Genomic DNA, 16,196 nt, shown 5'->3' with positions numbered 1-16,196 from the left:
TTTTTTTTTTTTTTTTTTTTTTTTTTTTTTTGGTCGGTGGATTGGACAACCCCCAATTCTAGGTACCCCAATGGATTGGACAACCCCAATCCTAGGTACACATTACACACCCACACACTCCTCATATACTTACCAATTTTTTTCTTCTCGGTTGCAACTAGTAGGACTCGAACCCGAGACCTTTGAGATGAGGAAGGGGCGGAATGCCGTGTGAGCTATTTTGGGCCTAGGGAAAAGGCCAACCCATTATGAAATTTAAAATAAAAGGCTCCATGGACGCGCAAAGCCCGCGAACACTGTCGCCGGTTCGTGAAAAGATACCAAAATGCACCTGAATTTCGCCTTCCCGCCCACTGCCACGATCCTCGAAATTTAAGCGCCTTCTATAAATACCCACTCCCACCACTCCCATTTCTCTCCTGCGCAATCTTTTTGTTCTCAAAATCTTCTTCAACTTATCATTTCTGCGCCACCACCTCCTCCGCCGCAACAGCCTGTGCTGCCACCATGGCTGGCAAGAGAAAATCCTCCGCTGGCTCTGGATCTCGCTCATCCAACAGGAAAAAGATGGATCTGAAGATTGAGGCAGCTGAAGAAGCTGAACAAGCTGCTTCAACTGTCGTCAAAGAGGAGGAAATGAATGACGCCGGATTTGTTGCTTCCATCAAGGCGGACGACGCCGATGGCGATAAAGAAGGACCTGATGCGGTGTTCGTCGGAGATCCGGTTTCCAACGAGGAGGCTAGGAGGCGTTGGCCTAAGCGGTATGAGAAGGTAAACCTTATCTGACTCTGAGTAGTAAGCATAAGAACTGCTGTAAGTGAAGCTCGATGATTTCGAAGTTGGTCTGTGTTTGGATTTGGATGAAGCTTTGCTTGTTTTCTTTTTTTTTTTCTTCTTTTTCCCCTGCTGTTTAGATTTCTTTTTTCTATTGGAAAGTTTAAATTCCCAAATCTGGCTCATTTTATTGCAAAGTTTTCATCGTTAATTTGGTAATGGTTCTTCAGCTGAAGTTAGTGGCTGTAGTGAAAACAGAATCTTGAAAGAATAATTTTCAAGATTTTTACGGATATTTCTTTTTCTCTAGTACAGTAAATGCAGTTAGTGGTGATATTGTTAACATTTAATTTTTATATTTTTTATCCTTAACTAATTTTTTTCATCATATATCTAAATTTCTTCCAAAAATGATTAAAATGATTAATTTTGCATTTTTCCAATAATCTTGCAACATTTTCCTGGTAAGAAAAAAAAAAGCATAAAAAAGCTATGTATTTTTTCCCTTTATGAAGAATAATGCTTAATTACGAAATTATTAAAAAAAAAAAACTTAATAACGAAATTATTTAACTAAATTTACAACAGTGTTATAAGACAGTAACTAATTTAGACAGTCAGAAGCGTGCATGGCATTGCTGCAATAATTCTCTCTGTCCCTCCTGCCTTCTTACACAGGAAAATGGACAAATTTAATTTATTTATAATATATAAATAGAGAAATCAAGACACAATAATTTGTTGATATTTTAGATAGCTTCTATAACACCGTGACATAATTATTTTAGTCTTGTATTATACTCACCTTTTCTCATGTTCGTTACATAAATTAATATTCACTGTACAGCTCTACTGTACACTTTTCTACATAATCAAATGTTTCGTACTCTTTTTCCATTATCCTTGATTATTATCCGAAAAGTTAAAATTATTCGTCTCCTTTTCCAATTAAATTTAAATTCTAGAAATTTCTGTTTTTTCTTAACTATTATTAAAATGTTATTTAATTTTAAAACAGTTTATGTTTATAAAATAAATTGACTAAACAGCGATGTTTGTTACTTGGAAAGCCAATGTCGTAGCTGTCTTCACTTTCTAAACAGAAATGTCTGGTTTTGAATATTGGAAATGAAAATAATATCCAGAATTTCAGAAACCATATATAAAATATAATTCTAACAATTTAGCTCGAATATTTTTATTGTGTTTAGGCAAAAGAGTCTGCTGGGACAAAATCAAAGAGGTATGTGGGAGTTTTAAAACTCTGTGCAATTTACTGCGATGCCATTTTTCTTTTTTGTAGAAGCTGTTCATGACAATGAATTATGATGAAAGCTAATATATCACTGAATCGTGCAATTTTTTGTACAGTGACAGTGACGAGGACATCAGACTTGCTCGGCGTCACTACACTCAGGCAAAAGTAGATGGGTGTACCCTTTACAAGCTTTATGATGACGCTCATGTCAAGGTTAGTTGAGATTCATTTTTAATAGTGCCATAATGGGTGTTTGGCATTTTGTGTATAACGCTGGATTGTTTAGTTAGAGAAATTTGTGTTTCACTTCTACTATTTTGGTCAACCTCCAAGTTCCGTTAGGCATTTATTGTAGTGACTGATAACCGGAGCAACATTCCAGAACATTTTGCAGAAAAGAATCAACTACTCCGAAAAAAACTTGAGTAATCATCGCATCATCATTTAATTGCAAATTAAAGAATCACGACATACTACAAAAAGATGTGAATGTTGATGTGGGTAATAAGTTGGATTTGGTATCTATATCATATGATAAGAGTATCACCAATAACCTGAATTCACAATGAACATATGGGGGGCATTTCTTTTAATTTTTTGGTTTAGTCCTTGACTTTATAAATTTCTATGTATTTGTCATTGAGAGAATATTTTATTCACCATGCATTTTATTTATCAATATCTACTTCATGTATGCTCTTGTCTAAATGTAAGGATATGATAAGTCTTTTTTGATATGTAGGCAGGGGAAGGTGAAGACAATTATATTTGTAAAATTGTTGAGATGTTTGAGGCAGTTGATGGAACATTGTATTTCACAGCACAATGGTATTATAGGGCAAAGGATACTGTAAGTTTTATAGTATTATGAAGCTTTATAAAACTTTAGCCATAATAGTATTGAATAATAATGTGGGAACTTTTAACATCTCTTTAAAATTTTCAGGTTGTTAAAGATCTTGATTACCTTATTGAGCCAAACCGAGTTTTCTTTTCAGAGGTTCAAGATGACAACCCATTGGATTGTCTTGTTGCAAAGTTAAACATTGCTAGAATACCTCTAAATGTACGGCAGCAGGCTTTACTTATGTGTTTTATGTTACTTGACATTCTTGCATTTATGTAATTATATTTACTTCTGAAGTTTGATTTCAGGTTGATTTGGATGCAAAGAAGAGAACAATTCCACCTTGTGATTATTATTGTGATACACTATATCTTTTGCCATACTCGACCTTTGTCAATTTGCCTGCAGGTTTTTATTTTATACTTGTATTTCTTTATTTGACCATTTTACTTTGTAATTGCATCTCATTTTTGTACAAACTTGTACTGCAGAATGTAGGGATAGTGGCAGTGAGACATCAACAATATCTTCAGATATTGATGTAAATGGAAGATCAGAAGTAAACTCTGAACATGTGGAAGGTGTTAATCATGAAGTTAATAAAGAACCAGAGCTTAGAGTATTAGATTTATATTCTGGTTGTGGAGCAATGTCAACTGGTTTGTGCCTTGGTGGCATTTTGTCTGGCTTGAACCTTGTTACAGTGAGTTCTATTCTGTTCTCTTGATAAATAATCCATTGAATTTATTTTGTTTGCTGATGTCTATTTTATTCTAATGGTATGCTATATTTTCAAATAGAGATGGGCAGTGGACTTGAACGAACATGCTTGTGAAAGTCTCAAGTTAAATCATCCTGAAACACAGGTAATACAATGCTTGTTTTTTTCTTTGTTATTTCTACCTGTGGGAAAATGCTAATGCTTCTCTGTCTTTCTCTTTACTTTCCAGTGGACAAAATATGTTGATATATCCATGTATATACTTGTGTTTATATAGTATAAAATAACATAATATAGTTTTAAAGGGTATAATAGATATTATCTTTTAAGGGTGATTGTAACAACTGGTGTTTCTAACAAGGTTCAAAGAGTGAAACAGTGATAGAAGCTTCAGGGAGGAGCGATACCAATGTAATATCACCTAACTTCCCTATTTGTGATATATTAGGCTGCTTTTGATTTTGAGAAGGATAAGACAAAATGTTGAGAATAAGACACAAAAATTAGTGTTTTTGTATTTTGTTTAATGATAAATTAGAACAAATTATAAAAGTTTAATTTATTCTCATTTTTTTATCCAAAAAATTTGATGAAAAAATATAATAATGAAAAATATAATTATGAAAAACTAATAAGACTAATGAAAGAAAAAATGAAAATTAAATTGTGTCTCTTATTAATATTTCTGTGTTCTCCTTGTTATGATAAATACAAAATATACTAATTCAGCATTTCTGAATACAATGTCTCTGTTTATGTTTCATTTGTCAAATATGATTATCTTTGTCTCAGTGATTTGATCCTGTAAATAAACAACCTTATTTTCTTGAGAGAAAAGTTAGAGAAGTAAATGGCTGTGGCAGTGATTTGGGAGTGCTGCCTCTCTCCTGGTTCTGTTTCCTGACTTTCCTCCTTGCATCCCCAGATTGAGTGTTCCCCATCCTCATTCCTTATATATATATATATATATATATATAACTGAATCATAATAAAATCTGCACACTCACCCCACTAGTGCCAGCTGGCAATTTCATTACATCTTTTGGTTCCTTACTCTTTTTTCTCCCTCCTCTTACAATAAGATGGCAAATGAGGTATTGTGTGGATTGTCCCCTCTGCTGGTTTAAGGGAATTAGAAGCTTCCTTCCTTAAAGTTCCTCATTAGGGAGGTGTGTAATAGTGTTTTACTCGTGTGCTCTTCCTTTTAAGGGATTAGAAGCTTCCTTCCTTTAATCGTTTTGTGCTATATTGATGCACTTGAGAACAATCATGGCTGGTTTTTACTGTTGCTTTATCATTGGCAGTAAGTTGTTGCCTGTCAACTTCCATTACATAGAATATAGGAGTTGGTTGACAATGGTTGTATTTTGTTTCTTGCTTTTGCTCTTCCAAAGTTTCCAGCTATTAGCCTTTAAAGCTATTAGACTCGAAGTTAGACAGTTCTGCGTGCTAGGGACTTTTTTGGACGTGACTGAGTATAGCTTGATGGTTTAAAAGAATCAACTAGGTCACAATCCAAATTTTACAAGTTAACCTTTAATGGGATTTGGGATTGGGAATGCCTTTATAAAAATTTGTGTCTTTGCAAGGTTGCTAAATGATCCTTAGTTAAATATGTTTACTGTTTAGAAATTGCAGTACTGTCCTTTGATGGAAAAATTAAGCGACTTTAACACTCACATGAATAGATTGACATTGCATTTCTTTTCTGGTTATTTTTAGTTGACATAACATTCTTGATTTGTTGACTATTTATGTTCTAATTCAGGTCAGAAATGAATCAGCAGAAAATTTCCTTTCGTTATTGAAGGAGTGGGAAAAGCTATGTAGTTACTTCTCGTTGGTCCAAAGCAAAGTGGCACATGAGCAGTATGATGAACTTTTTAGTGCAGTAGATGATGATGATGCGAGTAGTGAAGAAGAGAACAATGATGGAGCAGATGAAGAAGTGTTTGAAGTTTTTGAGGTGTTAGACATATGCTATGGTGATCCCAATAACAAAAATGAGCAAGGATTATACTTTAAGGTCTGATAGTAACTTCTTTATTTCCAATCTTCTTCTGTCATGGAAGTATATTTTAAATGTTTTCTTTTTCTAATTGCAGGTTTGTTGGAAGGGTTATGGACCTGATGAAGACACTTGGGAGCCAATTTCTGGCTTAAGGTCAGTTAGAATTTTGTGTAGATAACTTGAAGCTAAGAATGTACTCTTTATTATGTAGTTGAAACAACAAATCTGTATTGTTTATGTAGATAAATCTACTTCATTGTAATACTTTCATTGCTTTATTCACCCTTTTAAGTTCAGAGGATTTATCTTCTTTGATGTATTATCTTTATAATTTTATGTAAATTCTTTTTGCTGTTTTTTTCTAAAGTGACTATTTTTTCCAGTTGATATTAATTTATTGTACTTAATTTACAATATTGTTCCTTTTTGGTTCCCTTTATTGATTATCCTATGTTTTGTTTGATCAGTAATTGCCGGGAAAGGATAAAGGAATTTGTTACTCGTGGCTTTAAGTCAAAGATGTTACCTTTGCCTGTAAGTTTGATATTGGGTGAAGTTTTGATACATAGATGTGAGTGCTATTTGATGTCATATATATCATCATTGTTGTCTTGTAGGGAGATGCTGATGTAATATGTGGTGGGCCTCCTTGCCAAGGCATCAGTGGTTTCAACCGGTTTCGAAACAAAGATAACCCATTGGATGACGAGAAAAACAAGCAGCTTATTGTTTTCATGGATACCGTTCAATATCTTCAACCTAGATTTTCCTTGATGGAAAATGTGGTTGATTTATTGAAATTTGCAAAAGGCTTTCTCGGAAGATATGCATTGGCTCGTCTTCTTCAAATGAATTATCAGAGTCGCTTAGGAATCCTGGCAGCTGGAGCTTATGGCTTGCCTCAATTTCGACTGCGAGTGTTTTTATGGGGTGCTAAACCTTCTGAGGTATGCTAATGTTTTTGTTGCAGTATCTTTCAAAATATAGTTATCATGGTTATTTACATAAAAAGGAAATACTATTTTCAGTATTTTAATTTGGTCTTGAAGTTCAAATTTATGTTATATTACTATTGTTCTTTCTACATGGTACAGAAGCTGCCTCAATTCCCTCTTCCAACTCATGATGTTATTGTCAGGGGTGTTATTCCTTTAGAATTTGAGGTATGTGCAAATTTTACATTGGATTTGAGTAACTGTGTTTTGAATTGTAAGATAACATTTTAGAAGTGTTTATTAGTCATGGCATTGTGATTAATTGGCATGTTCATTGGTTTCTACTAGCCATAGGTTTGTTGCTAGTTATTTACTCCTAAATTGTTTTATGATAAGATCCTTTAGCATCCCATTGGCCAACTCCAAATCTTTAAATGGAGTTCAGATTTGTAACGGATTAGTCTTTGACTTACATGGCTGGGGATACCGTGCGAAACAATAATAAAATCCATTTTATAATTCAAATGCTAAATGGATGATTAGTGTCACATTTTTTTTTATTTTTTTCAATTTAAAAAAGCGTTGCAAAATCTCGAACTATAATATACTGAAGTCCTTAAGAAAATTTATTTACTTGCAGATAAATACAGTTGCACATGATGAAGGTCACCATATTACATTGGAAAAAAAACTTTTATTGGAAGATGCTATTTCTGACCTTCCTTTGGTATATCTTTTATTCATCCTTTTATTGCCTTTATGTTTTATGATAAGTTAGTTGTTGATGAATGTTATTACCCTATTCAGATTGAGAATGATGAAAGTCGCGATGAGATGTCATATGACAAACCTGCGAAGACGGACTTCCAAAAGTTTATTAGATTAAGCAAGAGGGGTAATCCATTCTTACAGCACTATTTGGTTTGTAAGATGTATAGACAGTATTGTTTAATAGTTTGTTATATATGTTGCATAAAAGTTATTTTGTAATAATGTTTGGTTATAGACTGTGTGGCGATTGAAATATGAGTGCTAATTTGTTTATTTGCAGCAATGTTGGGTCTTTCAGCAAGTTCAAAATCATCAAAGTCTTTGCTTCATGATCATCGTCCGTTTGGATTGAATGGAGATGATTACCAGCGTGTGTGTCGGATCCCCAAGAAAAAGGTTTTCTTCATTTCTGTAAGGTTGTTATATAAGTTTTCTAACATTAACATGTTAACAATCATTATATATTGCAATTAGGGTGCATGCTTTAGAGATTTACCAGGTGTTCGAGTGCGACCTGATAATAAAGTGGAATGGGATCCTAATGTTAAACGTGTATATTTGGATTCTGGAAAACCATTGGTAAGAAAAGTTTTATTCCAAAGTTACGCATTCTTCGTTTGTGGCACTATATTTTTAATTCTTAGAAACTCATTTCTAAAACATGTTCTTTAAATGTTACTTCAGGTTCCAGATTATGCCATGACTTTTGTGAAAGGAACATCGACAAAGTAAGTTTTCATCCATATATTTTTATCTGTTGGGGGGTTTGATTATTATGTTGCATTCGAAATACTCTATGATGACATCTAGTTTTTTTCCTGAATAGGTGATGATGAGAGAGCTTTTCAATTGTTTCTCTCATATTTTAAAGTGAAATTCATATGTACCATGCTGCTGTTTATCTGATCCTTATTGTTTTCATGTTTGGTGTCCATGTCTTAGACCTTTTGCTCGCTTGTGGTGGGATGAAACTGTTCCAACTGTTGTGACTAGGCCAGAACCTCATAATCATGTACGTGATTTTTATTTATGGAGTACAGTTCATTCATATCTGATTATTTTGTCGAATTTATAGATTTACTTTCATGAATAATGAATACATTCCCATCTTATCAAATTTCCAAAATCTTTCATTCCTATACTTAGGTGCTTCACTATAACTATATTAATGGAAATGTGTCATTTTGTGTAAAATATAGTTTAGGTATTGAATGCTATTTGTGACTGGAGCTTTTGAAAAATGGAATAGATGAATTAGTAAAGGTTTATAATTTTGATAGTATTTAAACACTACTAAGTAACAGTGAATTTGTGAAGCCCTAAATGGATTATATTTCCTTCCCCCTTATCCCTCTCTTCAGAATGAAGGTTTTATACATCATCCCAAAATTTGTATTTTTTAGGCAATTTTACACCCTGAGCAAGATAGAGTGTTGTCAATTCGAGAAAATGCAAGGCTTCAAGGTTTTCCAGACTTTTACAAACTGTGTGGGCCTGTGAAAGAAAGGTAACCATAATCTTTCTATTATGCGGTTTTATCTTTTCTTCACTATGTCAAATATGAATGTGCGAATCATGTTATAGATGTGAATAGAAATTTTATATATAAACAAGAACGGACTGACTCTCATTGTAGATGTGTTTTGTGAAGTTGCCAAATCTCAAGATACCATTATCCCGAGATATTTCATATTCTAGAATTCGCAAAAACATGTTTTTTCACCTTTTAAATATCACCGTGTTACTATGTTAGTTTTGTTCAGATTAAATCACATTGAAAAAAGTTGTTCACAATATAAGTATATTTTCTACCATTTATACACAACATTGTATAATATAATTGATTTCACTTTAGGTACATACAAGTTGGGAATGCTGTTGCAGTTCCAGTAGCACGAGCTCTGGGATATACACTTGGTCTTGCATTTCAAGGTTCTACGACTGATGGGCCTTTGTATAAATTACCTAAAAAATTTCCCATGATTAGGGATCGTGTTTCTTCTGTATCATCTGAAGATGTTGAATGAATTCAGTTTTTATTGTATTTTTATGACAAATTAAGGATTCATCACATCCTTCAAAGGAGGAATTGTATTTAAAAAGGGCTATAGGATGATTCTGATCTTCCAGCCTAGAATTGCATGATTTGCTGTATTGAAGATATGATATGCTGTACTGGTAAATTAAAGCAATTGATTGTCCAATGGACTACAAGCAAGAAACTCGGCTACGCCAGCCACCAATATTACTTTTTCTAGTTAATTTTTTCTTATTTTTATGTTTTAATATTAAATTGTCATATATCATGCTGTGTTTATTACAAAATAGTTATTAATTTAATGCGTGTTTTATATGTTTGTGTATATCCTTGTGAATAATTATTTAGATAGGCAGAGTCTAGTATATAGAGTATATTTTGGTGTTTGTTTTTAGTGAGATGTGACCTCAAAAATTTCCTAATTTGAAGGTTTGGTGATGAGTTGACATGCCAAATGTTGTGTTGTTATTGTCAAATTGGTTAAAAATTTATTTGTGTATTTTGTATGATAATATGATTATTGTGCCAAATGTTATATGTATTAAGTATTGTTTAAAATATATAATTTGTGCATAAATAGCATTTATTGTACATACATTTTATCAAGTAAATTTTAACTGAGATCAAGTTAAAAAAAATCTACCGGTGGATGCATTCCACGATATGTTTTGGCACTATTTCAAGTGAAATGGATTCGACGGTAATCATCAATTCAGGTTCGATAAATTTATTGAAAATATTGATGAAAAATTTGTTGGTAATTAGTATCGAACAAAAAAATTTGTTGGTAAGAGATTTTTGGTACTATTTATACCATCAACTATAGGATAATGGTAAATTCGACGGTAATATATTCAACAGCGAATTTATTTAATTAATTCAACAATAGATTTAATGGTAACCAATATTTTTCTTGTAGTGTATTAATGTGTGCATGTGTGAAATTATTTTACACTAATTATATATCAAAATTAAATTATATTTTAGAAATTTTTTAATGTGAACATTATCTTTTTACAAAAAATACTATTTGTACACAAAAAACAGTAATTATATATTTATATATTATATGTGTTGTTTAACTAATTTTAACGTATATTTTTATTTCAACATGTATTTTTCAATTCGACAAATCAAGCAAGGACTAATCCGTCGCGAATTTGAATTATATTTAATAGTTCTTTATTGACCAATAAGTTGCTACACGTACAAGACATAATTCAAATTTTCGATACTTATTTAAACGGACTAATGAATTAATTACTAAACTAACTTAAGTTGGTTATATAGTGGTTAAAGTAAATGATTACTTGTGACATTATCGTTATCCACAAATTAAAAAAAATTCTTTTGTGCAGTTGTAAAAATCAAACTGATTTGGACGGTCGGATTGAAAAATCGATGAACTAGTCCTTATATCAGTCTGGGTTGGTCATAAGACCGGACAAAGAGCAAAATCAATGGAAACCAGTTTGATTCAGATGGTTTTTACTAAAACTAGTGAACCGACAAGTTTGATAAATTCATATTGGTTCGGAGTTTTATTTCAAACCCCACACTAAAAACAGCGTAGTTTTTATTAAAAAAAAAAAGAAAGAAAATCTCAATTCGAGCTGTCCATCCCTAACCTCCCTCTCTCACTTTCACTTTCAATTGAACGGCACAGAGACAGAGTTCTCACGGTCTCACCTCACCTCTATGGTTAACTCAGTCACCGCCACCGCACAATCACCATCGTCGTCTGCGAGCTGTCGTAAAAAACTCTGCCTCATCTTAGTGCTGCCAATCCACACTCCTTGTGAGCCTCACCTCCATCTGTGTCGAAGAAGCTGGTTTGGCTTTGTGGCTCACCATCTTTTCCTCCTCGTGTCTTTTATTCTTTTTTTTTGTGCTTTCGCTTCTATCAACGGTGCGTGTCTGTGTGTAATAAAGGCATTATTTGATTTTAAGAATAAGGCAAAATAAAATATTGAGAATAGGACATAAAAAATAAAGACATAAAAATTAATATTGTATTTTTTTTTATGGTAAACTGAATATAAGATACAACAACAACAACAACAAAGCCTTGTCCCACTAAGTGGGTTCGGCTACATGAATCAAATGACGCTATTATGCTCTGTCATGTATCATGTTTACAGAGAGACCGTTTACATGTAGATCTCGTTTGACCACCTCATGGATGGTCTTCTTAGGTCTTCCTCTGCCTTTCGCCCCTTGTCCATCTTCTATCTCATCCACCCTCCTGACTGGATGTTCTATCGGTCTTCTTCTCACATGTCCAAACCACCTGAGACGTGATTCAACCATCTTTTCCACAATGGGTGCTACTCCAACTCTCTCCCTTATATCTTCGTTCCTTATTTTATCCAATCGCGTATGACCACTCATCCATCTCAACATCTTCATCTCTGTCACACTCAGCTTATGTTCATGCTCCCCTTTAGCCGCCCAACACTCCGTACCATAAAGCATAGCCAGTCTTATAGCAGTGCGATAGAATTTACCTTTAAGTTATAAAGGTACTTTTTTGTCGCATATAAAACCAAATGCAATCTGCCATTTTGACCAACCTGCTTGGATCCTATGATTTACATCCTGTTCAATTTCTCCATTATCCTGTATGATGCACCCAAGATACTTAAAACTTTTAACTTTTCGTAGGATGTTTTCTCCAATCTTCACCTCTATATTAGGGTTTTCCCTTCTCAGACTGAACTTACATTCCATATATTCCGTCTTGCTACGGCTTATGCGCAGACCATACACTTCTAGAGCTTCTCTCAATAACTCCAACTTCTTATTTAAGTCTTTCCTTGACTCTCCCATAAGGACGATATCATCGGCAAAAAGCATGCACCATAGCACAGGCTCTTGGATGTGCTCTGTGAGTACTTCCAAGACTAATGTGAAAAGGTATGGACTTAAGGATGATCCCTAATGTAATCCTATACCAATAGAAAATTCCTCTGTCACATCACATTGAGTCTTCACACTATTTGTGGCCCCATCATACATGTCCTTAATTGCACGAATATATGCGATTCTTACTCTCATCTTTTCTAAAACCTTCCATAAGACCTCCATTGGTACTCTATCATACACTTTTTCCAAATCAATAAACACCATATGTAGATCCCTTTTATTACTATGATACCTCTCCATCATCCTTCTTAATAGGTATATTGCTTCAGTGGTAGACCTGCTTGGCATAAATTCAAATTGGTTCTCTGTTACTTGTGTTTCTTTTCTCAACCTCCGTTCTATCATCATTTCCCATAACTTCTTGGTATGACTCATAAGATTGATCCCTCTATAGTTTCCACAACTTTGTATATCCCCCTTATTCTTGTAGATAGGTACCAAAGTGCTCTTTCTCCACTCATCAGACATCTTCTTTGACCTTAAAATCTCATTAAAAAGCTTGGTTAACCAGTTGATGCCTTTTTCTCCAAGACCCTTCCAAACCTCGATCAGGATATTATCAGGCCCTACTGCCCTGCCATTTTTCATCTGCTTTAGAGCCTCTTTCACCTCGAAGTCTCGAGTCCTTCGATAGTAGTCAAAGTTTTGATCTTCTTCTCTTGTGCATAACCGACCAAGGCTCGAAAGAGTCTTCGGTCCCTCATTGAATAACTCGTAGAAGTAGCTCTTCCACCTTTCATTAATCTTCTCCTCTTGAGCCAACACTTCTCCATCCTTATCCTTTATGCACTTAACCTGATCTAAATCTCTTATTCTTCTTTCACGGCTCTTTGCGATTCTATATATAGCTTTTTCTCCTTCTTTCGTGCCCAAAGACTGGTAGAGACCCTCATATGCTCTTGTTCTTACTTCGCTTACAGCCACTTTTGTCTCTTTCTTAGCCGCCTTATATTTTTTCCAGTTATCTGCGTTGCGGCATAAAGACCACTCTTTAAAGCACTCCCTTTTTATCTTTATCTTTTCTTGTACACTCGAATTCCACCACAAGGACTCCTTGTCTCTTGGCCCTATTCCTTTAGATTCACCAAAGCTTTCTTTGGCTGTTCTTCTAATAACTTCCGCCATCTCCCTCCACATCTCTTCTGCGCTTCCATTCCCATCCCACTTTACCTCTTCTCCTACCCGTCTTAGGAAGCTTCTTTGTTCCTCACCTTTCATCCGCCACCACCTCGTCCTTGGGTTCTTCGTATGATGCCTTTTCCTCAATTTTCACTCAACGTGAAAATCCATGACGAGCACCCTATGTTGTGTTGTCAAACTCTCTCTCGGGATAATTTTACAATTAATGCAAAATTTTCGGTCGACTCTCCTCAACAAGAAGAAGTCAATTTGAGAGCTTGTCATGCCACTCTTATAGGTTATAAGATGTTCGTCTTTCTTTTTAAAACATGTATTTGTGATGGAAAGATCAAATGTTGAAAAAAAGTCCAAAATAGTTTTACCCTCGGCATTGATCACCCCGAAACCATGGCCTCCGTGAATACTCCAATATCCAGTCACTTCTCTCCCAACATGGCCATTTAAATCTCCTCCTAAGAAAATCTTATCTCCCAAAGGTATGTCTTGAACCAAACTCTCTAGATCCTCCCAAAACTTTATCTTGTGTTGTTCGTCCGAACCCACTTGCGGTGTATAGGCGCTAATCACATGGAAAGCACTTCCCTCCACCACAAGTTTGATAGAGATGATCTGATCTCCCACTCTCTTGACATCCACTACGTCCTTCTTCCACTGCTTATTCACAATTATTCCAACCCCATTCCTATTCTTCACATTTTCTATATACCAAAGTTTGAAACCAGAAGTATCCAACTCCCTAGCCTTCGCACCAACCCACTTTGTTTCTTGTAGGCACATAATGTTAATCTTCCTCCTTGTCATGGTGTCCACCACCTCCATGGATTTTCCTGTTAGAGCGCCTATGTTCCGTGTCCCAAATCTCAACCTTCTGTCCCTCCGACCTTTACCTTTTACTTTGTGAACTAGCTTATTTACTCTCGTCCGTTCACGAAAACGCGAGAAGCCTTACTCATTTAACACTACATCTGGGCACCGATGCAGCGGTTCTTGCTTATTTGACACCGTACTCGAGCCATACAGCATGTTGCTTCCAGGCAACGACCTAGCTTTAGCGCAATAATGTCTTTGATTTATGTCATGGGGATTCGACTATATTTTTATGTTGGTTGTCGAAAACCTAACACAACCCTCCTCCTTTATCCGGGCTTGAGACCGGCTATGTACCGCAAGTGTAACATAGGCGGAGTTTGAATATAAGATAGAATAAATAATAAAAATTTTAATTTATTTTTATTTTTCACATAAAATTTATAATAAAAACTAAAATATAAAAAATATAATTATAAAAATTAATAGTGATAATTGAAAATAAAAAATAAATTGTGATATTTGTTAAAAAAATATAAAACCTTAACTTCGGAGACCGGCTTTTTTCCTTTGCGCCTCGGTGTCCTTTTTTTCGTTACTGGCTCGTCACCCAAATACATTGCGGGGTTGGCGTCAAGGAAGCGTTTCAAACTGTCTGACGGTGGTGTAACAGCTGGAGCAGTATCCGAAAGCTTGACACCGTAACTCTCAATTTTTGATGAGGAACCAACCGTTTCCACAAACTTTGGCAGAACCGTTGTTATCCCATCCACAACAGCTTCGCGTATCATCGCTGACAGTGCCTCGACAACACCCTTTCCAAGCCTCAAGATGCCATAAAATAAGACACGCATTACTAAATAATAAGGTAACAACATGGCAAATCTAGACGTCACAAAATATAACTACACACTGTTTAAAAAAAACTTGCTAAAAAAGCAAGGCATCTTTGGATATGACAGCAAAAAAATTACTTTACCTTCTCATCCAAAGCTGAAAAGTGCATGTTCGATTCTCCCTTCAAAGTTATAGAGGCTGCCGGTGTTTGCTAGTCAAAACAAATAAATTTCACTATTGATATTAGAATAAAAGAAAAATAGAAAATAAAAACAGATTACAAAAGATTGATAATCATATTTTTTATTTAACAAAAACAAGTATGATTACGTTACTCATCCTCTTTGCTCCTCCAGTTTACTGTACCTGAAAAAAAGGAGTGCTTAGTTTTAAAACATGACGTAAAACACTGTTATTTATAGCGATAATCAATAAAAATGGTGCAGAGATCTAATTTTATTATAAAGATATCCTATTAAATAATAACAATATTCTAATTTCAAATCTGATATTCAAAATCAAATTCAATCTAGTAATTTTTTATAAAAATATCCTCCAAATAATAAAGTTAATCCAAATTAGATCTCATATTCTAATTAAAGATCTTCTATTGAAATTCTACTTTACCTATTTGTTATGAGAGTGGCTGCTTCCACAAATCTCCATCGTTGCTACGAGAAATCACAAACCACCAGTCAAAAATGGTGAAAAGAAGGACGAAGGGATGTGGCTGCAATTGTTACGCGTAGGCCATGTTGTCATCGTAATCTCAACGGCAGTGGCTGCAATTGTTGAGGTGAAAAGAAGGGACGAAGGGATGTGGGGAGGCATTGGGGATGCGAGAACTGGAGAAGAGAATAGAAGACTGTCGCGATGTGGGGAGGCACTGGGAATGCGAGACCGGAGAAGAGAAATTTATATCTAAGTGATCTATTTTTATAAACAAATACAGTTAAAAGACAAGAGGGAAAAAACAACTAAACACAAGAACATTGAACATTGAACGTAAAAGCAATTTTTATCTATCCTTTTTTATTTGTTTTTTATTTTTTTTTTCTGGAACTCTAATCTACCTATATGGAATTGAGAATTGAATTGGAGTCCGACATTATGCCAATAAAATTTCAAG

At 34.5% G+C, this 16,196-nt stretch overlaps 1 protein-coding gene across 1 annotated transcript; it reads left to right on the top strand.

Moving 5' to 3' along the window:
* Positions 274–9,582, top strand: LOC107644434 (DNA (cytosine-5)-methyltransferase CMT3). Its single transcript, XM_016348291.2, has 21 exons — positions 274–774; positions 1,989–2,020; positions 2,149–2,248; positions 2,778–2,885; positions 2,982–3,101; positions 3,191–3,290; positions 3,374–3,585; positions 3,683–3,748; positions 5,372–5,629; positions 5,709–5,767; positions 6,082–6,148; positions 6,232–6,561; positions 6,709–6,777; positions 7,190–7,276; positions 7,357–7,444; positions 7,601–7,716; positions 7,795–7,899; positions 8,005–8,048; positions 8,263–8,332; positions 8,724–8,827; positions 9,176–9,582. Exons 1-21 carry the CDS (start codon positions 508–510, stop codon positions 9,345–9,347), a joined length of 2,574 nt encoding a protein of 857 aa, XP_016203777.1. The 5' UTR covers positions 274–507; the 3' UTR covers positions 9,348–9,582.

This window comes from Arachis ipaensis, chromosome B05 (assembly GCF_000816755.2).
Source record: "Arachis ipaensis cultivar K30076 chromosome B05, Araip1.1, whole genome shotgun sequence".
Lineage (NCBI taxonomy): Eukaryota > Viridiplantae > Streptophyta > Magnoliopsida > Fabales > Fabaceae > Arachis > Arachis ipaensis.
The sequence above is the reverse complement of the archived record's forward strand: the minus strand, read 5'-3'. Positions and strand labels throughout refer to the sequence as shown.

Bases quoted from the DNA above. Each gene is read 5' to 3' on its own strand.
- LOC107644434 (XM_016348291.2), top strand. From the start codon at position 508: ATGGCTGGCAAGAGAAAATCCTCCGCTGGCTCTGGATCTCGCTCATCC. The intron at 7,900-8,004 runs GTAAGAAAAGTT...ATGTTACTTCAG, and splicing joins TGGATTCTGGAAAACCATTG to GTTCCAGATTATGCCATGAC. The intron at 8,333-8,723 runs GTACGTGATTTT...TGTATTTTTTAG, and splicing joins GGCCAGAACCTCATAATCAT to GCAATTTTACACCCTGAGCA.